Genomic DNA, 23,515 nt, shown 5'->3' with positions numbered 1-23,515 from the left:
TCGCATCACCCGCCTCTATGCATGTGCACGCACGTTCCTCCAGTGATTCGACCACCAATGTGGTCCCGCACCTATGACTCGGTGAAGGTTCAACGATACAGCGAGGCACGAACAATGCTCCTGACTGTATCTATAATTGTTGTAAGGTCGTGCGTTGCCTAGTCTGCTATACTTGAGACGACAAGTGCGTTCGACCCTAAAGGGGAAGCGAGTGCAGCAAGGATCTAGAGGTATGCGCTGAAAGCGCTACTGGTTGGCCAATGCGAAGCGCGGGAAAGCGCAGGTGCGCGCGAGGCGCGAGAATGCGCGAAGCGCAGGAATGCGCGCGCGTGTATGCGGAAACAAGAGAGGGTAAGAGTGAGTTTGCTTAGGTGATGATATGATGTAAGACAAGAGAAGGGAGATGCGAGGTGTAAACAAATAGATTTCTACTATGTTCTGCTAGGTAAATAGTGGGTAGTAACCAGTAAGTCCTCTGTTGTTCTGGTGGGAGAGTAAGTGAGTAAGTAAGTATGTACTGCTGGCGCTTAAGTATGGCGCCTAAGCGCTGTCATGCGGAGCCGAAGCGCTACCGAGTAAGGTATGTAAAGATATATGTAAGTAAGGGTCCATGATAAAAATAAAGATGGAACGATATGCAAATGTGAGAAATGGAAATATATGCACTAGGGAACTTGGTGGACAGTGGATGGATGCTTCTGGATGGCTGGCGCTATAGGGCGCTACAGCGCGGGAAAGCGCGCGCGCATATACATCGTGAAGCGTGGGAAAGGTATGCGCACATGGCGCGCGTTGCGTGGGAAAGCTGCGCCTCATATAGAGATAGCTGCAGGTAGCACACAGAGTGATGCTACAAGTTCATGCCATGTACTCCCCAGTGAAAACTGCCATATTGCACAATGAGAGGCATGAGTCTCTACATCGGTCTGACTCGTGCCACCAATGTGGCTTTCCTCTTTCTGTTTCCCCTGACTGCGGATTCCCGCACGTTGTATTCTTACCGTTGGTCCGTTCCAACGTTTCTCGGTCTCATTCCACATTCGACCACTCACCAGTAATCCGGCTCTGATGCCAGCGCACCTATACCATTCTCGCTTCCCCTTTACCCTTACCTACTGTGCGGTAGCCTTGCCCTTAACCCTCTCCACTTAGTATAAGTAGTCGGTCATACTGTATTAGATTCTCTAACTTGAATCTACTCAATCTTCCCTGGAACATACTTCCCTCTGAAGCCCCCTCAGCTTCAGTCTCTAGTATCTTTTCTTAGTCGCTCATTGCGACTAAGTCTACATCGATCGACCTCATCGTACAGGACAAGATAGTCCTTACCTTGAGCGACCTCGCAGACATCCGTCTACGAAGTCACGTGACATGCGCGTACTGTGATCACTGCTGACTCGTCGTCGCCAGTCTCACTTGCTATACCAGACCCTTCCGGTTACGTCACGAACATTAGCAGACGACGCCCCTCTTAGGGCTCCGCCTAACAGATCTATTTGAGTGCGTAACACTCACCCCCATTATCAGAGCGGAAAACTTTAACCCGCAACCCTGACTGGTTTTCCCACCGAGCATGAACGAGATGCCAAGCGTCTATGGCCTGATCTTTTGTCGCAAGAAGTTGTAAGTTCAGAACATTTGTGTGATGGTCAAGAAAAACGATAAAGTATTGTTTGTTGTGGGGAGTGATGATGTGGATTGGTCCGCAGAGATCAGCATGAATGAGGTCAAGAAACTGAGATGCGCGAGGGGATTCTGATGGAGGATGGGGATGGCGAGGGTGTTTGCCCATAATGCAGGACTCGCACTTCGATAAAGTGTCTCCAGCAGATACTGTTGCCCCGACAGCAAAGAGAGGTAGGCGTCGAGCTGACTCTCCACCTATATGACCAAGCCGAGCATGCCACATGTCTAGGGAAGGTGTGGTGTGAGTGAATGCTGACAGATCAGGTGGTGCGTGCGGGATGTGCGAAGGCGCAGGTGAGCGTTGATCAACGGGGGCAGGGAGAAACTCAAGGTTGACGTAGCATAGATTATTCGCCATGGGTATCGCTCCCAACTCAGTCCCCCGGTAGACCAACTCACAATGTGGAGGAGAGGCGCTGAAGGTACAACAATTCAGATGGTGAGTCTGAACAATGTTGGGTCTTGCAGAACCTAGCTGCTATTCGACCCTAAAGGGTTTCTGGACCAGGCTCAAGGCTCAGAGGAGAGGAAATGTCATAAAAAACTGCTGAAGACTCAGACTCATACTGGTAACTGGTGAAAAGGTAACTTGATTATGTAAGCTACAAAAGTGCAAACATAACACTAAGGTAAAAACCGTATCTGCAAGCCCAGCCAGAAATGAATCCCTACAGCGCGGAAGACGCAATCCCACCCTTTCCCGAGCATCCAACCCACCAAGAGTAAGTTCAACATCGCGGACAGTGCATGTAGGCAGTTCAACAGGCTGTTACAGTAACATGGCATGAGTCCCCTGCCAGCAGACAGCCCTCTGCCACCGCATGGCTATAGACGATACCGGAGTCTCACCAGCTCTATGACGATAGATGACGATAGATGATGATAGACGATAAGCGGCAACTGCCGGCTTAGATAAGGATAAGCGGTCTGGACCGCACGTGACGACACATGACGACATAGGTCTAGAAGACCTATTTATGTTATCAAGATAGAAGGCAAGCCTCGTGCTGCCTCATGTACTGATAGAAGGATGCCTCATGGATCCTATCTACGATAGAAGCCCGCCTCATGGACGCTATCTCTGACTCATGTAGATAAGCAGATTAGAACCCAGCTTTAGGCTGAGCTTAGATATGAAGAGTAGCCTTATATAAGGTCGAAGATTAACAGTAGACGTTCCTTACTTTAATCTTACTAGGTTTACCCTTGAACTCCTTGTCCTGCTAAAGCTACCTGCTCGACATCGACTCGTACCTTCAGTGACGCCTCTCACTGTCTGTAAACCCGCTATCATCTCAGCGTAACCCCTCGTTAACCACCACGAGCTACGTTCGAGTACGCAACCTTTGCTTGTTTGTAAAGGCCGACGACTCTCAGCACTTGGTACCACTGTCGTGGTTGTCGCTGTTTAGATCACCCTAGTCGCACACGACCGTTTGTCGTAACACAGGCGTACACAGTGCTTGGCGCTGCCAATGGACAAAATGGTGACGCAGTTACCCCTCCCAGACGTAGAGAGACTCCCATGATTGGCAGTACATACAGTCACAGCTTCCGAGGTAGAGTAGGACCAAAAGTACGAACGATCGCGAATTAATGTTGTCATAGTTCCCGAGTCCAGAATGGTATTGAACCCCACAGCGACGAGATTGCAAAGAGCTGTGACATTAGCGGACTGTGCGTCAGGGATATCCACAATGGAAGCACTGAGAGATCGGCCAGGAAGGTGTGAGACACAGCCGTCGCATCAGCATAGGCAGCGATGACTGTGGAGGATGGTAGTGGAGGTGGTACAGGAGGAGGGGAAGGCACGATTGCAGCTGCAGCCATGTCTTTGTCCTTCCTCTTATTCTTCATCCATGGCGCCTGTCCTTCCATCCCGCCACCCTTCCCGTAGCAGTGAGCATGATCGTGGTCTCCCTTGTTGCACCCGACAGTGGTGCAGAAAATGCCTTCCGGGTTATGACGATGTTTGCGTAAGCCAGTGATCGTATTGATGTTGCTGGAAGAGGCAGAAGAAGATGAGGTCACAGCGTTGGCATACTCGGAGCCAGGAGCACCTCCGGCGAGAATTCTCTCGTCGATGACGCTTGCTGCTTCTGAGGAGATACGGGATACACAAATGTTGAATGCAGAGGGAGTGATGGGAGGAGGGACGGCAGGTGCTGCTGCAGCTGCAGCAGCACCTGGAGGAGCCGTGACAGCAACAGGAGGAGTCATAGTGGGGAGCGTTGAAGGTTCAATGATACAGCGAGGCACGAACAAAGGTCCTGACTGTATCTATAAATGTTGTAAGGTCGCACGTTGCCTAGTCTGCTATACTTGAGACGACAAGTGCGTTCGACCCTAAAGGGGAAGCGAGTGCAGCAAGGATCTAGAGGTATGCGCTGAAAGCGCTACTGGTTGGCCAATGCGAAGCGCGAGAAAGCGCAGGTGCGCGCAAGGCGCGGGAATGCGCGCGTGTATGGCGCGAAGCGCGGGAAAGCGTGCACGTGTATACAGATACGAGAGAGAGTAAGAGTGAGTTTGCGTAAGTGATGATATGATGTAAGACAAGAGAAGAGAGATGCGAGGTGTAAACAAATAGATTTCTACTATGTTCTGCTAGGTAAATAGTGGGTAGTAACCAGTAAGTCCTCTGTCGTTCTGGTGGGAGAGTAAGTGAGTAAGTAAGTATGTACTGCTGGCGCTTAAGTATGGCGCCTAAGCGCTGTCATGCGGAGCCGAAGCGCTACCGAGTAAGGTATGTAAGGATATATGTAAGTAAGGGTCCATGATAAAAATAAAGATGGAACGATAAGCAAATGTGAGAAATGGAAATATACGCACTAGGGAACTTGGTGGACAGTGGATGGATGCTTCCGGATGGCTGGCGCTATAGGGCGCTCAAGCGCGGGAAAGCACGCGCGCATATACATCGTGAAGTGTGGGAAAGGTACGCGCGTGAGTTGCGCGATGCACGGGAAAGCTGCGCCTCATGTAGGAATAGCTGTGGATAGCATACAGAGTGATGCTACAAGTTCGTGCCATGTACTCCCTAGTGAAAACTGCCATATTGCACAATGAGAGGCATGAGTCTCTACAGCGGTCTCTCAGCTCCTTCGCAGACTTCCACATTCTGGATCCTGGCCTCAATTCAAGGCCCTGCTCACGATTACGCTGTAGAGACTCATGCCTCTCCTTGTGCAATATTGCAGTTTTCACCAAGAAGTATACAGCACGAACTTGTAGCATCACTCTGTATGCTTCCTACAGCTATTCCTACATGAGGCGCAGCTTTCCCGTGCATCGCGCAACTCACGCGCGTACCTTTCCCACACTTCACGATGTATATGCGCGCGTGCTTTCCCGCGCTTGAGCGCCCTATAGCGCCAGCCATCCGGAAGCATCCATCCACTGTCCACCAAGTTCCCTAGTGCGTATATTTCCATTTCTCACATTTGCTTATCGTTCCATCTTTATTTTTATCATGGACCCTTACTTACATATATCCTTACATACCTTACTCGGTAGCGCTTCGGCTCCGCATGACAGCGCTTAGGCGCCATACTTAAGCGCCAGCAGTACATACATACTTACTCACTTACTCTCCCACCAGAACGACAGAGGACTTACTGGTTACTACCCACTATTTACCTAGCAGAACATAGTAGAAATCTATTTGTTTACACCTCGCATCTCTCTTCTCTTGTCTTACATCATATCATCACTTACGCAAACTCACTCTTACTCTCTCTCGTATCTGTATACACGTGCACGCTTTCCCGCGCTTCGCGCCATACACGCGCGCATTCCCGCGCCTTGCGCGCACCTGCGCTTTCTCGCGCTTCGCATTGGCCAACCAGTAGCGCTTTCAGCGCATACCTCTAGATCCTTGCTGCACTCGCTTCCCCTTTAGGGTCGAACGCACTTGTCGTCTCAAGTATAGCAGACTAGGCAACGCGCGACCTTACAACATTTATAGATACAGTCAGGACCTTTGTTCGTGCCTCACAGTATCGTTGAACCTTCACCGCCTCAGCGTCTGTATAGATTGCTCCCATGCGGAGAAGCCGTTCGCGAAGTACTGAGTGCTGCCCAACGTAATTAGATGCATCAGCGGCGTCCTTCATTTGAAGCGCATATAAGCTCTGACGAATGACATGTTGAGATCCCATGTCCGTACGACCAAAATGATCCTCCAACGTTTTCCAGGCGTCGCGAGCTGAGACCTTGTGACTGGTCGAAATGAGCTGTTGAACTGAGATGGAAAGACGTCAAGTAATGATAGACTTCGCTTTGAGATCGTTGATAAGCCATTCGCAAATGGCAGTCGTCTCAGCGGTGTTACACTGACCGTCAGTCAGTGTGTGCGAACTTGGATAGGTCTTCTTAGCGACGGCTCGAGTGAGCCTACGAAGCTAAGGGTGGTTCTCGGCTTGATGGAATGTCAAGGGTTCCTCCGGTTATCTCGGTAAGACAGCGCTCGTCGAGATACAGGGCTAGCAGATACGGCTAAGGCGCGGGGAGCGACTTAGAAGTGCGGTCGAGACAACTAAGCTGGGAGGCTTAGTTGAACAAGTTCCAGGATAGAACCAAGTAGATTAAAGTAAAGTCTAAGTACAATAATCTGTCTACTTATATGTGCTACATGTAAGTGTTCAAGCTCAGTCTGTATCTATAGTATATCTATGGATCTATGTTATCACAGATAACAAGGCATGAGGACGGTCATGGGGATAGATAAGATACATGAGGATTAACCTCTGATCAAGCATGCAGTGCCAAGTGCGACTGCGCAAGTACATGAGGCGCTGATAAGCGCTCCGGATCTTCATGAAGCGACATGTGGTATACATGTGCTGATCTTGGGTGACCATGAGGCGTACAGCCTCCATGGATCAGGTACAAGGCCGTCTAGGCCAGGGGCAGTGTTGCAGCGGTCCAGACCGCTGTCTATCTAGGTGCGGGCAGCGCACCGCCGTGTGGGGAGTCTAGCAGAGCGGGGGCTGGCGTAGGCAGAGCTAGTGCTGCCGCGGTCCGGTCCAGAACCATGGTTCGAACCAGACTTTTGGTCCGGTTCTCCGTGGTTCGGTCCATGGTTCTCGCGCCAGCCAGAACCGGACCAGAAAACGGTTCTCGGTTCTAGATCTTCCCAAACGGTCCAGTTCTGGTTCGACCTTCCCGAACCATTCCGAACCCCGAACCCATTGTCAACTTCAACTTCAACTTCAACTTCAACTACGACAATGTCAGTCTCTATGTCGACGTCAAAGTGTCGTCTTCAGGAGTTGCACTATTGGTTAATTAGGCTACTTTTAGCCTTTTTGAAGGTTAGTACTAATCAATCAACTCTCAAGACTCTGTCCTCAAGGTAGTTATTTGTATATCCGTTTTCATTTTATTTACTGATTGAGTTAACCGTGCCGCCACCACCACCACCACTTGCTGCAACCACTACCCCACTCCAGCAACAACCAGTGTCTAGCCCATGTGCCCAGCACACGCCAGCAAATGCTGGTGTGGCTAAGGCGAATGCGGACGACACTTTGGTGAAGGAGAAAGGAAGACGCCGGGGGAAAGAGAAAGGAGAAGAGGAATGGGAGAAAGAAAGTTGTCGAGGAGACGAACAAGGTGCGCTGCCCACTTCCAACATACCTCAATGACCTCTCACATCTGGCTCGTGATATTCTTGCTATTCCAGGCTCAGCTGTTGCTGTCGAACGCATTTTTTCTGGTGGCCGTGATACTATCTCTCTTTGGCATGCTAGCTGTATCTCGCCCACCGTCTCTCACCCCGCTGTCTCTCACCTGCCGCCTCTCACTCGAGACGCGCAGGTGTTTTCTCCCTGTTCTGTGTATAAAAAAAGGTGACGGCAACATCTGAGAATGGAGGTGCAACTCAAACCGCACGTACCTCTCTCATTGTCCTGAATGTCTTCCTTCGCTGACGACGGAGGTAAAATGATTTCAATTCTAACAAACACTCTCACTGATGCGTGCCTTACAAGGCAGCTTACTTCAAATTGCTTGTCTGGATCAGACGCCGCAGGTTCACATTACCCACTAACATCGACAGTAAGCATTGGTTGTTATTGTGTTTTATTTCATTCTCACTATTTGTATAGATCAAATCAGTTAGCTCTTGGATCAGTGGCTACAGAGGCATAGAGTCATATGTAGCCATGTCATTGGAGTAGCTACTTGATGTGTAAACTAGTCTTTCAATGATTTTTTTTTCACGCTCACCACTGAACATTTTCGGGTTCGGTTCGAGTTTGGACCAGAAAAAAACCGAACCGGACCACAGAGAACCATTCTCTGTGGTCCGGTTCTCGGTTCTCGTCCAGGACCCTCTGAACCGGACCGAACTGGACCACGGCAGCACTAGGCAGAGCGGGGGCTCCTGTAGGTGTTATGGATGCCTGTCACAAGCGGCGGTAGGAAGAAGAGGGTCTGCTGGTATAGGTCTGAATGACGCACTCCCTAGGACATCATCGGGATCTACAGTGTCGGTGACGTGACACCATTGATCCTCAATGCCCAGTGCATAGGTCACCTCACGTTTCCAAGCGAAATATGTATCCAGACCTGTCAGTTCCGGGATGTGATCTAGTTTCCCCATGTCAAAGGATAACAACGACGAAAGATATGATAATGTTGAGTTGTTTGAACAGTGGTGTATGCGTGCAAAGCTCGTGTGGTTTCGTTTCAGAAACCAGGGCTCATAACCTGTTGAAACTAGCGGGACACGCTCAGCGTCTGGAAGAACAACTGTATATTAATGTTACCTAGCGGGACACGCTAGAGAATCTATAGTAAGGAACGGCGAGTCAAAGAGATGTATGGAAAAAATGTACCTCAGCGTCTGGAAGAACAACTGAGGTACTAGGAAGAGAACGGAACTGCTATATATACTGATACACGTGATATGAGACAAAAAGGAAAAGTGTCCAAGGACGATGACGACAATGACGCGATACGACGATTCCAACAGGACAGATGATGTGTGGAAGGGAGAAAAATTTGTGGACTTCCTTATATTGCCTGTCTGGACTGGCCAATCCCCAATGTAGATCGGTGCACGGTCTGGACAGTGTGCTCGGGAGTTGCTAGGTGGGACACTATTAGTACTTCTGGCAGAGCGACTGCGATCAATGTGTGTATCTCCAATATTCAGATTGTCATGGTCACTCTAGCGGTGGCTCAACATCTCTCACAATTGAAGTTCTTTCCATATATATATGACACAATTCACTCCATTCTGAAGTGGTGCACCGCCATCGGTGCACATTTTATCAAACACTTCATTCAAGTGATCATTCAATTGCTTGCCCTAGGACTGTGATCCATGTCTGTACCTCGTTCGGTGCTTTACTCTGATGGTCGTGCTTAGCGAGGGTTCCAACAGAATATCGCAGTCAATGCTTCGTCAGTAGTTTGATACGCTTGAGATCTTCTGACCTGAACCTTCGATTGTCTCATTCTCCACTCGTCACTCAGCGGACCCCATATCCTTGTCATGCTCATTCGCGAGAGAGATGTAGACTAATCGAGCCATGAGTCTACGTGATTCATTCATTTCATTCTCTGTGGCCCATCGCATGGAGGAGATCACATCTGAGCACCGCTGAGTTATCAGCTATCTGGCTTCACGATTCGCAGTGTTTGTATCCAGACAGTGGAGCACCAACGCGCAGAATCAGCTGTTAAGGCACTTTCACTGATCCTCGTTTTATTTTAACATCGGCCATCAAAGACCAGGTTGCCTGCTAGACGTTCCGGATAATTTCACCTTACCACTTGCGGGTGCTTCGTTCCAGTAGTGATACAACGAGAAATAGGTTTGCCTGGACCTTTCAGATATACTTCGAAACACCATATGTTAAATAAATACCACGACGGATCCTCCACCAAATTTCTGTTCCCTGCAGACTACTCGGCAAGCATGTCCCTACACAGTGCTATTAGTCGATACATGTACATGCTCCTGGAAAACAACCAAATTAATGCTGGTTTCTGCGTCAGAGTATGCCACGAATTTGGCGTGGTATTCTCGAACGCTCAGGATGAGGCGTGGTCCCAGCACAAACATCTGCACGACCGATAAAATTTCAAGAACGCCATAGAGTATCAGAGCTCCAATAGAGTTTAAATTCTATAGAACTAATGAGCAGTGGTCACATGCAGATGTTGACGACAGGTCGGCGCACCTCGATTTCTGGAGAAAGATGAGCAAACTGGAGGCAAGAGACACCAACAAAGCTAACATGTGCGGAACTTGAGCAGAAAAATATAACCGCGTTCACATCACAAACTCACCTTGCAAAATAAAGAACGTGAGATTGTATCAGCACTCTGAAACAGTCATTGATAGTCGATCCTGTCGATGGGCCGAGTCGTCGTAGCTCACGGAAGTGTTTCACAGCAACCCAGAGTGAAAGACACAGTGCGAGGACCTCCCAAACAGTGTTGAGCATCCAAACGATCGAAATACGAAGCCGCTCATCCCCTCCATATACATAATCGCACATATATTTGCCAGAGAGTATCGACTCCTCTGGTGTTTGTCCAATGAGCCGTGTTCTTCAAGTCGACAAGTAAAGTTTACCTGCTACAGCATCGTTGAGTCCTATTGCCGCGATTACTGCGCAGGCGATGTTTACAGCCAGGAAGATAATAACAAGGAGCATAAGCATCCCTCTAGATCCCTGATACATGGCATGCAACCGAGCAATCATGATCACTTGCATTGTGTGTCAGTCAGGTCAATATCACAGAGGTAGCAACTCACCGCCCAACATTGCAGTCAAGGCCACATTTGTCCCACTTGCTGCATACTCCATGATAGTGCCTAAAAACTCGCAATTAGTGAACACCCTCGCACTAGAATCAAAGACTTCGACTTACACCTATTGAGTCATTATATTGAGCCAAGTTCAATGGTCGGAATCTCATTCACCCCTACATATGAGCGTATTGATTTGATGGGAATGAGATGGTTGCAGAACACTCACTGCATCTGTCAGCGATACTGATGGCATGGTACCTGTGTCTCGCCGGTCAGAAAAATGGAACACAGCGCATATGAAACATACGCAGAATACTGGCACTAGTTGTCAGAGATGAGCTATTAGCACAGTGCAAAGTCGTTAATATCGACACATACAGAGAAAACGGTATTCCAATATAGCGTATCTAGAACATTTTGGAGTCAGCACAAGTTGCCCGCCACGCTAAAGCACAACATGAGTACGAACAATCAAATACAGCACAGTCATGAGAGACCAGCGTTGTCTCTGTCGCGAATTCATTGCATGCTCTTGTTTTCTTCTGATACAGGACTCTTGTCACTCACCCAGATGAGTTCAATCTAACACACCATTCTTAGCGAGTTGGCTGCTGCTGCGATAACATCGACGTACCTCTTGTCCGAGTGTCAAGACTGGAAATACCATGAGAATATCAGCGATTTTCGAACACTGTCCTGCTCACCCCAATCATATACCACCACGACGCCGGCAGCAACTGCAAAACTGCAAGTCAACGTTGGATCTAGACATCTTGATGCGACAGACCTTCCCAATGGCTGAGAAGAATATCGAAATTGATTGTCGGCCACCGACTGGGATCATTTGAGACTATGGTCATGTTCAAGAGACAGTGGGTGTGAGCGAGTGGGGAAGGTTAGTGGTGTATAACGACAGCGTTCGTGCTGGCAGTTTGTAACTGGGCCTAAGGATTTTGCCGCATCCGTGCCGCACCCTACACAACAAGTGTCTAATCTGTGTATATAATATGTCTACGTCGTCTACCAAGGTCTTAGATATGATTTATGATTAAGAAATACCATAGTACATGTTTTTGTGTAAGAATTATAGTAGTATCACAGTGAATATAGTATTCATGGGTGCGGTAGTGACGCGGTAGGGTGCGGCAATTCGTGAATTGTCAGAGATCTGGCCAGTCTGGGGCCAGCGCTTGGATCTTGATCTCGCAGTTCCAGGAGAATCAGCTGGGTGCTGAGGTGCAGCACCATATGTGAGGGAGGCTGACCGTCGTGGATAACCTTCACGAGGCGTTTCCCCATTGCCGCTGTCAAGATTCCCGGAGAGTCTGTACTTGCTCTGCGATGTTGTGGCTTGACTGCTACTTGATTTGGGGCCGACCTTACGCTATTTCGCATTGAGAGTGAGGATGCACGTGAAAGATCGAGTGGCTGAGCCTGAGGACTGGAGGTTGGGGTTATCTGTCGCTTTACAGACGGACGTTGGGTAACAACCTCCGACTGACTCCGAGATGGGAGGCCTGCAGGAGTTGAATTGTTTGCGTCAAGCTCGCCGTCTGTATACCCACTGTCCCTACCTTTTAGCTCCGCAACTGACTTCTTCTTTTTCCGCCTGACGCTTGTGCGTGGACTTGCAGAAGGGAGTCCGTCAGTCTGCCATCCACTAGATGATGCGAGAGCTGTCGTCTGTGACCGGCACTTGCGCAACTTCGCACCTCTTGAAGGCAGAGGGGGCTTGTGAATTGTCTCAGGCTCAGACTCTGAGCTGTCTTGAGATCTGGAAGCCTTCAGCTTTGCATCTGTTCGCGTAGACCAGCCCTTCTTCCCTTTGTTACTTGTACTCGCATCCGGGGACTCTGTAGCACCACTCCACTCCACCCGAGTTTGATACTTGTGCGAGATCTTGAATAAACCACGCAGAGAGCTGAAGAAACTCATGGATGGTATATGCTCCCGCTGTTTACTGTTACGCTTGGGTGTATGCTCAACAGCGTCTGGAGATCCTTCGTGATGCAGAGAGAAGTGTTTGTATTGACTGAATGGATCGTTCTCGACAACCTCTAAGGGACCCTGAGTCTCCTCCTCTTCACTGCTATCGTCCGCACCGCGAGCGCTGTTAGGGGATGGGAAGTAGGAGTTTGTTACGACAGCAGGCCCCTCCCTGTACTCATTTTCGTCTATCTGAGACTATCTCAGTTATGCGCCTGGATAATGGACGGCGTATCTGTTGTGCACTACTGCTAAGTAGGAGGGGGCGGGTCTCGAGGTCCCAGGTAAAGGGGCCGTCAGAGGGAACGGAGAACGGACACCAGTGGGCATGGTAAGTTCTGAGATGGCGTGTGCAGGAGGAATACTGATTGTCACGTCCTCATGGCCATTGGAGCTAGGATGATCAGAAATTGCGCCTTCTTGGCTAGCTCCACGAGAGGGCCACATCGTGTTGTTGCGAAGCACTTTGAGAAGGTGTGAGGGAGGAAATGTCGGAGGAGTAGGATATTGGGCCCTATGATACATGTTCTTCTCATCTCCCAACACTAGGATGTGGCGCCGCGGTCACGTGGTGTGGCTGCTTGGCTTTTTTGCTCACTGCGGTCACCGCTCAAGATACTATTACTCTTGTTCTCAACGTCAGATGTACAAACTCCTCAACTGCATCGTCTTGGGCGATGATCCCAGCCATATATTTGAGATCAAGATTGAACCAACAGAGAGTGTCAGCGCCCTCAGACAGGCTATCAAGGACGCGAAGAAGCCACATTTTGACCATGTTGCTGCTGACGATCTTGAGCTATGGAGGGTGAGTGATCTGATGCCTACGATTGGATGCTGATGATCTGATACTTTGAAAGGTCGACCTGCCTGCCGACGAGGCGCCCAAAAACCATACACTTGATCCAAAGCAAAGCCTGTCAGCTGTGGCTAAATTGTCCAAATTTTTCTCTGAACAACCCAACGAAGAACACCTGCATATCGTTGTCCAACCGCAGCATACCGGTAAGTTGTTTGTCAGTTTGCCACCCATTCCTTGAAAACTGATCTGCATCGCATCTGGTTATTAGTTCCTGTAGTGCCACGCATTCCACTTGTTGATACACGGTTGGCTTATCTCAAGAAGGCCTCAGGTGCTCCGTCAGCTGGTGCAAAACCGGCCTCATTCGCTGCAACACAGGATAAGGAAGAGTACCTTTGCAATCGTCCTCGCAGGGTCGCGGACTCTCTTCCAGTTACTCTTCTCGACCCTATCTTTGGCGAATTTGTGGATGATTGTCAAAATTATCAACCAACTGACCACGATAACGAATTTGTTTGGAAACTTTCGGAAAATATGTCCTCCTTCCATCCCGATGAGCTCACGCGGATGAATGTATTCAGGCAACTGCTCCGCGGCTACGGTATCATACTCCATTCTTCTGCGATTGGCTCGACAAAATATACGACTGACGGACATCTTTTGTCCGCCGACGGAAATTTTGTGCAGGTGATATTGGAGGGGAAAAATGAGATCGGAGGCCGCGGTGCCGAACCATTCGCGGAGTCAATATTGTACTACCACAAGATTCTAAAAGAGTCGAACGCTGGAGTAGAGAAGTTTCGGTCTGTACTCCCATGCATCCATATCATTGTCTTTGGTTAGTTCATTTCATCAGATTCGTTGCTAAAGCCCTTTATTGACCACAACTAGGGGCATGCATTGGCTTTGCTGGCTCTGTTTTCATCGAAAAAGTCCAATGTGATGTCCTGGCCCCTATCATTCCTCTGTTTTGGCATTCAACGGACCTCCGTATGCAAGAGATGGCAGCTCGAACTTTCGGAGCTCTCAAAATTGCCATCGAGAAACTCGAAAAGCTGTACTCGAGTCCAATTATCCATCTCGAAGCTGAAGATTCTCTAAGACATCCCTATCCTCAGACATATACCTCTTCAAGCGGTCACATTCAGGAATTCTCGTATGACAAGACTCAGATGCTCAGGGATCGACGTATCTTCTTCGGGAAAACCATCAATGACGCAGCTGAGAGCAAGATATGTATCAAGTTCGTCAGACACTATTCCCCTGAGGCCCACAGATTCTGTGCCAACCAGGGGCACGCTCCGGATCTTATCGCCTACGAAACTTTAGCCGGCGGCTGGAAAATGGTGATTATGGATGCGCTTGATATTGATGAGGGTCTCCTCGCGCAACGGCCTGGCTCATATCGACCGCTGAGCGCGATGGCTGTTTCGGAACGCCTGCCACTGAAGGAGGCCATCACGTGTCTTATCGAGGAGCTACACAAATACAACGGCGGCTACGTTCATGGCGACCTTCGGGATACCAATTTCGTTGTGGGAGACGACAATCAATTCATGCTGTTCGATTTCGATTGGGCTGGACCGATCGAGAAGGCCCGTTATCCTATGCATGTTAATCGGACGGATATTCGACGTCCTGAAGGCGTGTGTGATGGGAAGAAGATTGTGGCGAAGCATGACTTGGAAATGCTGAAGTATCTGTTTCCTGAGCAAGATGGTCGGGAGCCGGTTAGGAAGCGCCCTCGTCTTTCTACTGGTGAAGGGTCGTCAATTTGATCCATTTGTGTTGGATGTACAACATTGACCGGTATTCCTTTCTCATCACGGACTCTGTAGTGTACTTCATAATCTCATTGTATCACACTGTTTGCACCTGAGCGATTCTTTCCACAACGCTGAGGTACAGTTCACATTTACTTTGCACGCTGTCTCTCACTTGCATTGTTTCGTCTCTAGACATGTCTCTTAGGTTCTACTTTCTACAATTTGATTCGCTCATAATTCGTTGTACAATACCAGTTTGTTTTGTTTTCATAAAGCTATCTTATATGACACTCCAGATGCCACTTTTAACAAATTGCACGACACAACACTGAGTGCGTGACAACGCTACTTCATCCAATCTTCAGTGCATTCATAGATGACTGAAAATCATACAAGCAGTTTGAGTTGAGATCACATGCTCGAAATAGGTTTAGTAGATCGTACCAAGTGCGTGGTTCGAATGACAGTATTAAGATACAGCAGCGGAGATCGAGTCATGGAACCTTTCGAAACATGTAATGCAGGCCAACCAACTTCGTGCCAGAGTAAGTCCAGGTAGTCCGATTCGCATGCTCGAGATCGGTTAAATCGTATCAAGTTTGTAGTTTGGGGTTGTCTCGAGTCGTCGAGCACCGCAAGCAAAGCGTGACGCACCATAAAGTTAAATGCAAAGCGAGTGAAGCACATGAACTTGAAGCGGAGGAAAATGAGGGGAAATACTAGTATTAGTAGAGGACAGCTTTTATACATACATTGACAACGGAACAATTGTGAGATATCCGACGATCCGATTGCGGGCGGGACTGTATCAGGATGACCGTGTCTCACAACTATCGGGAGGTTTCTGCATTTGCACACCTGTAAACCATCCCCATACCTATCATCTATTTGGTTCTTTGGTTGCACTACTGTAAGCATCACCCTAGCAGTAAGTACATGTCATTAATAGAATACAGCATATCATGGGCTACAGTGTTATGATCGGCCATAATCCAGTTCTATAGTACAAGCGAGCACTAGCTGCAATCACGTCAGTACTCGGACCACGCGCATAACTATCCATGAAAGAAACAATCAAATGCCACGACTTTTTATGTAATTTACCATGGTTTGTCCGATAACAAATCCACAGGGAGCATCTTTGCCCGAAGTTTGGACATTTCTGCTGCCTTGATCGTATACACGTCAAATATTATATTAAAGGTATCGTCGTTCGCGTGTTCCAGGGTAGTCGCTAGCCTACCATAATCTTGAATCGAAGTAAGAACGTCTTCGCTCATTGGGGAGGCGAGGTAGGAAGCGACCGCGAGCTTGATGGACCTTCGAGTGACTTCTTGGCTTTCTGACACAAGATAAAGTGTCTGCAACACAAGCGTCAAGTGAATGATGTAGGCCATGAAGCGCTGAAGCGTCGCGTAGCTGACAAAGAAGTGTTAATATCCTTTCGTACACGAAAAAATAGTGATGCATACGATATCTGGTATATATCATAAGTCCATACGGCGAGTGTGGTACCTGTTGGGATCGGTACTGCGATAGGAACCGCAGGTCCCGCCACGATGCTCGTAATAGTGCCTAACATGGATAACCCAAAAGCTCTATAAACATTCAATGAGATAAAAATGCATCCGTCACGTAGAAGACCAGCCTACCTGGTCTTGGTGGAATCAGCCGTAGGTCCAACTTCTAGCATATCGACCATGTTCACCATCAATCTCCTGAACTCTTGACTGTACAAGTACTATGCACAGATCACGTTAGGGCGATGTGAAGATGACAAATAAGGTAGCCATTACATGATGAGGGTCACAGAAGTTCCATACATTGGCGATGTCAGTGTGAAGCACATATAGACAATCCCACATTGTGCGGTTCTCGAACGTTGGGCATGACGCAAGCGCTTTCCAATATTCTGCAAGACATCAAAATTTAGATTGTGTTCAGTAATCATGAACGCGAAACTGGGACAAACTTTGCTTGCCAACCCTGATACTGCGTAAATCACGAGATAGGAATGAAACAAGGAGGACTCACTCAATCGATGCCTTTATTTTGAGTTCAGGATCCACTCGCTGAGCGATGAAGAGTATCGTCGCGGCCTCGGGCATAAAATGCCGACCGACGCAGTTTTCAGTTATTTGGATTAGGTGGGTTAATGTCTCCTCGTAGTCATCTTCGGCTGCAAGATTACACTTTAGAGGCACGTATGAACCTGTCAGGGTATTGGTACACACTAGATATCGTAGCGCGGGGAATATCAAGCCCTGGAAATTGCCTTAAAGGTCCAATCCAGGTATTCTGCAGCTCGTCTTCTGCGTTCTTCTTAGCGAGTTCCTTGTGGTCATCGTAGCTCAGAGAGCTTCCACCTGGAGTTCGCTTGATGAGCATATCGTATTTAGTAAGAACCAAGATAACGGGAACTTTGACAAATGTAAGCTCCAACGTAGCAAAGATGTATTCATCGATTTACTTACTGTTTTCCAACGTTGTCCATGTGAGGAAATTCTTTGTTCCCGTGTCTAGGAGACATTCCCCTGCAGGGGGTGTCTGCAAACAAAGCCTTCCATTTATTTTGTCAGTCCACCATAACGGAATGGTCGAGATAGAATCCCTACCAAACAGCGTGCAGCTTATCTTTCAAATCAGGCATTGCGCTCCGACGGCGAATGAAATCTTGGACAAGATCGAGGTTGTCTTCTCGCCCTGGTTTAAAACCTTCGCTATGGTGGAGAACAAACCTGGTGTTCTGTGGTGAGAAGGACTCATCGTCGATGCTGGCCTGGCCTGGCCTATCGTGCGCAACGATCTATTGACAGTATGAGTACCTGTGCTCGTTGAAGCGTCGCGTCCAGCCCACCGTTCTTCTCACTCCAAAAACGTGGTTAATTAGTGATGACTTGCCAACGCCAGTCTATTAAAAGCACGTCGTCAACGCTGGCCTGAGATCGGATAAAACCAGATACCATTACCACCAGAATTCGGAACCTTGGGAGCGTCAACCTCAAGAACGTCACCTTATGATCATCCTGACTCACCGAGGACACTTCTGAAATATTCCGGCGGTGGACTGGGGCTCAAGGTTTTTACCGGAAGAGACAGACTGCTCAGCCTGCTAATCTACGACTTAGACAGTTTCGATGCCAAACGTGGATCCTTACTTCAGTTGAAGTATTCTCGGAAAGGTCGAATTTGATTCTGATTTTTCTGTGGATCTTAGTGTATGTTACATCTGTCAGGTTGAGTTCGTGAGCGACTGAGGCGAGAATGCGATTATTGTTTTACTTTGTGTTTGTGTTTGACTTTGACTTGCGTTATACACGCTGAATATGTCATCTGTGTCGAAAGGAATGACTTCGATCCTCATCCCCTGTAAAAACAAGGTTCGGCACTGTAAATGTAAGGACAATGTATCCCCCTGAGAAAGCACACTACGGCAACGGACACAATAGCAGCTCAGGTGAGAGCATGTATCGGGGTCGAGTACTTACATGGGGTCAGAAAACCGAAACGTCTGTCCTGCTCCGCGTTAAAGTTAAATTGGCAAATCCTTGCTGGGCCGTACTTCAGCAGACCTTACTTTCCTTATCGAATTACTGAAATCGACGATGATATCTTTTGAATGTATTCAGCGGGTTTGATGATACTATCTGATGACAAGAATTGAATACCAGAGATGTGGAGAGGGCAGGAAACCGTTGAGGCGTGTAGAGGATTAGCCATGCAGATTTGGTTTAGGGAAGAGTCCACTTGGTCCACTTAGATGCTAGAGTTACTCCAGCAGTACCAGTACGGAGCTCATTGAAAGGCTAAATGCCCAACGCCCAAGCCTATTAATAATAATATTACTAATCCATGTAGGAATATTGCTATCGGTCACAACGCCACTGGTTCGGACAAATCCGCCGAACACAAGCTCCGCTACGGCAGACTCGGCTTGGTGACAGCAAAGATGTGATTTTTGGCTTCGTCACACCTCCAGAAAGTGCGGGATTTGACCAGTCTGCGTGAGGTCTATACAGACAAGTCACAGACTCCATGCCAAAGTCTGGGGGACAGGTCTGCCAGCAACTCTGCCCATACGTGTCCCCCAGACTTTGGGGCGGAGTCTGCGCAGACTTATTAACACAGACCGGCCATTTCCTACATCATCACCGAAATTCCCCAACTCGGATAAGGGCTGATAATGACTGACCAGGATGCACAAGGTCGCAAAAGGTACACCAGGTGTATCAGTGTGCGGAAGGCTGGGGAAACTAGTGATGTTCCGGCCCGGCTTTGGCTCAAAGCCCCTGGCTTTGGCTTGGCCTGAGGGGGCTCGGGCTCACCATATTTCAAGCCAAGGCCATGAGCCAAAGCCAGCCAAAAGCCACGGCTTGAGCCAAACGAAGCCGCGGCTCTTTTGCTATCAGTGCGACATTATATATTGTAGTGCAATAGAACTACGGAACAAGCAACATGGAGCAGACCTAGTCTGTCTCAAAGTCAGATACCTCATCATCAGCTTCGTCATCAGCATCGTCTTCCGCATCATCAAGCATGATATCCCAACTATCCTCGTCATCACCATCATCACCTGCAGTCTTTGAGTCACTCCCAGCTTCCAATTCAGCATCATCAAGCTCCTCTAACTCCATGAGGGATGACGGTCCAGGCTCTCGAAAGAGAAGGTCATGTCATATCGAACACTTGACAATTTGAAGAGCTTTGACAATATCTCCTTTGAGCCTGTTCCGCCGTTTAGTGACAGTGATGCCGCCTTGTGAAAATGCACGCTCGCTGGAGACGGATGATGACATGATAGATAGGTAGTCTCGTGCGAGTGAAGCCCACACTGGATATCTCGGTGCGTTGATCTTAAACAAAATCATTAGCGTGAATATTTTAAGTAGTATAAGGCACACACGTACCCCCCACTCTGTTTTTCCGTCACCGGGGTGAGTATTAGCGGAAGCTTTGAAAGAAGACGACAATGGCGACTCACCGTGTCATTCTGACATACCCTACAGTATGATGGACTAGGAAGCAAGAACCAAAGAGAAGCAAGAAAATGACAAAAATAGAGTCGACAATCAGGTTCCTGCGCAGTACTTACATAATTCTAAGCCGCGGCTTGGGCCGGCGGCTCAGGCTTCGCAGAATTGAAGCCTAGGCCAAAGCCCTTGTCAGGCCGTCACCTGGGCCTGGGCTTGGCCTGGCTCAATCTGGCCCAGCTTTGGCTGGCCTGGGGCTTGAAGCCGGGCCGGAACATCACTAGGGGAAACAACTTATAAGATCTGGTTGAGAAACTCAATTGAAGATAAGACGGCAGAGGTTGGGTAAGTAACTCGTACCTTAGCGCAAATTTTGAGCTTAGAAGCATTGATATGCCAATACTACTTATATGTTCTGATCTGGTGATGAATTCTGATAAGACCATTTCATTTCGGTATTGCATTACATGGTATGAGCAGAAAGTAAAAGTACATCTAAGAGCAGAACATGCACCAAAGCTTCTCTAAGAGCAGACACGCGCCAAAGCTTCTGAAGGAGACTTGGTATGACAACCACAACAAGAGGATGATTAGACAGCAGCTTGAATGCGAACTGCGAATGAGAAGTGGGACGACGACAAGAGCAAAACATGCGACAAGTGGACAGCGGCTTGGATGTTGCAAATGAGACAGACAGACAGACAAGAAAGACACATCCTGAGTGAGAAAAAGCAGTGTCGACAATGAGACGAACCGTACACCAGCACCTGCATCTACCCCTTCTGAATCAGGCTTGCTATCCGCATGGGTTGCGGAGTTATGACTCGAACACACTCTTATAGTCTATGCATCGCCAATGACAACCTCCAGGGCGCCAGTTGCTGTTATCGATGCCAGGACTGGATATTTCCAGTTTCGCTAACCTCTCGGTAACACGAAAATATCATCTGGACTTCCAGCACAAATGAACTGATGTTTGGCTTTACCAGAGGGCCCATCTTCAAATCGCTGCTCACATCAGTCATGACTCATAAATTACACTGACACCAGGAGACCTCACCTTCGAAATTCGAATGCACCCAATGACTACCTTTCCTGTACTTGACTACCGCTCGTGGAGATGCAGCCATGGCTTCCACATTGACGAAGGCAGCTGCCACAAAATTGATTCTGAAACTGGTAACGACTTTGAAGGGTCATGGAGAGCTGATTCAATCCATATCCTACTTTCCTGACAGCCAGCGAATGGTCAGCGGATCTGATGATAAGACCGCTTGGCAATGGGATCTGAAGACACGCACTCAGCCTTCCAGCGCTAACCACAAGAACAATTACGCACATGACATGATGTAAGACCAGCAGAGGTGGCCACCATGTGCGGCTGGGTTGGTGTGTAAATGATACCCGGTATTGTGCGTTGTAAGTTCCTACACAAATGATCAGCTATAGTTATAAATGTGAAAAATTGTACCTATTGTGCAAGACATCAGACGCAGACACGTTGAGATAGGCATAGGCATGCACAAGCACACAGAAATGAGCAAAGATGCTTGTCAGCAATGTACGTACATGGATAAATGAAAACTTAGACACACCTAGATTGTGCTAGTCTAGGATGGTCAACACCCATGTTCGGAAGTTCATTGGCTCCCTTTTCAGGTACCGTGAGCTGTGCAGAGTTCTGCATCAGATAGTTCATTAGATTACCTGCCAAGGGAGAATTCACTTGGGAGGGTTTGGGTTGTCTAGCACTTCGAGTGACAAGATCTTCTCAAAAGACTGTGAGATCAAATAAAGTCAATATATGCGCTATATTTTGGCATGTAATCTGAGAACTCATGATTGTGGATGCTTAGACTACTTGATTTCGCTCTTCCAACTTTGTTATGTGATGGCTTACCCCTCCAAAGTTCCATGTTCTGACTTTCAAGGGCACCAGTGATGACTCCGATGATGTATATATGTAGTGTGCTCACACTTTCCAAGTGAAGTCCCATACAACGAGAAATAATCATAATAGGGGATCAGATGAGTTTGAGTGCGACAGGCCAACATGGTGGTGGTAGGGCTAAGGGTTAAGACGCGACCGCTGATGAGATAATGTTATCAATATTTGGTGTTATTGACGTGATGTTTGGTTCACGTATCAATAACGCACATGATCATCGCATTACTCTCGCACTGCCCAGTGACACAAGTCAACCCTGCAGGAAAAACTGAACATGGCCTTTGAAAACGGTTGCAATCGCGCGAAATATGATGAATTTGGGAGCAACATATTTCACAATAGGAGACTCGCTGTGGAGACTAATATAATATTGCGCATCGATTGTAATCTTGTCGAATGTTGTAGCCACATTTCTCTCAGTTGCGTGTGTAAAACAAAATCGGTTGTATTCCTGTCAATTGTGCTATAACCTAATGATACAAATCCCTCGACTCATGATCAGAAAATGTGATATGCGACCAGAAAACATGATAACAATGTGAAACACGACAGGATCAACACGACGGCAGCAAATACAACGCAGCAACAAGGCTGGCAAGCGAGACCACACCACGAGGCAATGAGGCAGGCAAGAGCAGGCAAGCGAGAGCAGACGACTGAGGCAACGAGGCAGGTGAGAGCAGGCAAGCAATAGGGACGACTAATACATTGAACCGTCAGCGATGTCGCTAGAGGGGATGTACCTTCGACTGTGGCAAAAGGGCCCATAGACTCATCTACTTAGTAAACATGAGTATATGCATTGAAAAATACCTTTTATACTACCTGAATCCACGAAACACTCAGACTCATGGAATCAGTGGAGGAAGGCAGCGGCAGCAAGAAAAGTTGTTGGGAAGATGGTGGTAAGAAGAAAGGAGGGAAATGGAGTTGCCTGGAATTCCCACAACATTCTAACTTTTGGTGTCAGTAGTAAAACTTGAACACAAGACTTCGTGATATTTACAGAATGTTGCGCGAAAAGCAGAGCCCAGCTGCAGAGTAAGCTGTGTGACACCAAACGACGCGTAAATGTAACACTGTGTGCATTGATGAAAACACGATCGACGACAATGTAATGATTTTGTCGTGTGACACATTGGTCAATTGATACGGTAATAACATATCAGGGGAAATCTGAACTTACCAGCGGCACGTCAGACTGATGGCAGCCTTACACGTTTAGGAGGGTGTTGAGGTATGTGTGAGGGAGTGTTGTTGAACCTGCCATCAATCGTCATCACGTCATCAGTCCGTAAAAGATTGTGGCGTGGGAAAGTGTCCGCATAAGGTAATTTCAGACTTGGGGAATTTTGGTGATGATGCCCTCCACTGTGGCTCCATACCTCAAGCCTCCACAAGGGTCTCAATCATTTCTTGACCAATTTCAAAGATTTGAACTTCGCAATAGTGTATTACAAGTGACAATGATATGTGGTCAAGCAGAATATGATTTGAGGTGGAGTTGAGTGAGATATTGTAAAGTGTCCGAACCAGTGGCCGTCTGAAGTTGTGGTAACCGATAGTATGATATGCACAAAAAAATGA

At 48.0% G+C, this 23,515-nt stretch overlaps 5 protein-coding genes across 5 annotated transcripts; 1 reads left to right on the top strand and 4 right to left on the bottom strand.

Annotated features, from left to right (window-relative positions):
* Positions 1 to 3,288: 3,288 nt before the first annotated feature.
* F5147DRAFT_777704 (uncharacterized protein) lies at positions 3,289 to 3,906 on the bottom strand (the record flags this gene model as incomplete). Its single annotated transcript, XM_041442013.1, has 1 exon — positions 3,289 to 3,906. One exon carries the CDS (start codon positions 3,904 to 3,906, stop codon positions 3,289 to 3,291), a length of 618 nt encoding a protein of 205 aa, XP_041288930.1.
* A 5,713-nt stretch (positions 3,907 to 9,619) lies between these two features.
* F5147DRAFT_777702 (uncharacterized protein) lies at positions 9,620 to 11,316 on the bottom strand (the record flags this gene model as incomplete). The annotated part of the gene is made up of 13 exons (XM_041442012.1): positions 9,620 to 9,823; positions 9,879 to 9,930; positions 9,988 to 10,225; positions 10,277 to 10,411; positions 10,460 to 10,570; positions 10,634 to 10,714; positions 10,764 to 10,777; positions 10,835 to 10,863; positions 10,926 to 10,964; positions 11,024 to 11,038; positions 11,091 to 11,110; positions 11,161 to 11,193; positions 11,244 to 11,316. The coding sequence occupies 13 exons, from the start codon at positions 11,314 to 11,316 to the stop codon at positions 9,620 to 9,622; spliced, it is 1,044 nt and encodes a 347-aa protein (XP_041288929.1).
* Positions 11,296 to 12,520, bottom strand: F5147DRAFT_359895 (uncharacterized protein). The gene is made up of 2 exons (XM_041429382.1): positions 12,031 to 12,520; positions 11,296 to 11,973 (listed from the first exon to the last, which is right to left on the bottom strand). Exons 1-2 carry the CDS (start codon positions 12,389 to 12,391, stop codon positions 11,570 to 11,572), a joined length of 765 nt encoding a protein of 254 aa, XP_041288928.1. The 5' UTR covers positions 12,392 to 12,520; the 3' UTR covers positions 11,296 to 11,569.
* Positions 12,521 to 12,823: 303 nt separating this feature from the next.
* On the top strand, positions 12,824 to 15,022 carry F5147DRAFT_656099 (uncharacterized protein; the record flags this gene model as incomplete). The annotated part of the gene is made up of 5 exons (XM_041434050.1): positions 12,824 to 12,916; positions 13,086 to 13,250; positions 13,303 to 13,447; positions 13,513 to 14,082; positions 14,136 to 15,022. The coding sequence occupies 5 exons, from the start codon at positions 12,824 to 12,826 to the stop codon at positions 15,020 to 15,022; spliced, it is 1,860 nt and encodes a 619-aa protein (XP_041288927.1).
* An 854-nt stretch (positions 15,023 to 15,876) lies between these two features.
* F5147DRAFT_763257 (uncharacterized protein) lies at positions 15,877 to 18,800 on the bottom strand. The gene is made up of 17 exons (XM_041440627.1): positions 18,679 to 18,800; positions 18,583 to 18,622; positions 18,499 to 18,526; positions 18,293 to 18,438; positions 18,169 to 18,239; positions 18,046 to 18,122; positions 17,974 to 17,995; positions 17,868 to 17,921; positions 17,626 to 17,816; positions 17,485 to 17,570; positions 17,245 to 17,430; positions 17,045 to 17,189; positions 16,983 to 16,996; positions 16,807 to 16,922; positions 16,663 to 16,751; positions 16,483 to 16,608; positions 15,877 to 16,429 (listed from the first exon to the last, which is right to left on the bottom strand). Exons 4-17 carry the CDS (start codon positions 18,372 to 18,374, stop codon positions 16,111 to 16,113), a joined length of 1,578 nt encoding a protein of 525 aa, XP_041288926.1. The 5' UTR covers positions 18,375 to 18,438; positions 18,499 to 18,526; positions 18,583 to 18,622; positions 18,679 to 18,800; the 3' UTR covers positions 15,877 to 16,110.
* Positions 18,801 to 23,515: the final 4,715 nt, after the last annotated feature.

The sequence above is a fragment of the Suillus discolor genome, assembly GCF_016758755.1.
Source record: "Suillus discolor strain FC423 chromosome Unknown F5147scaffold_61, whole genome shotgun sequence".
NCBI classification, from domain to species: Eukaryota; Fungi; Basidiomycota; class Agaricomycetes; order Boletales; family Suillaceae; genus Suillus; species Suillus discolor.
This window is presented reverse-complemented; position numbering and strand designations above follow the sequence as displayed.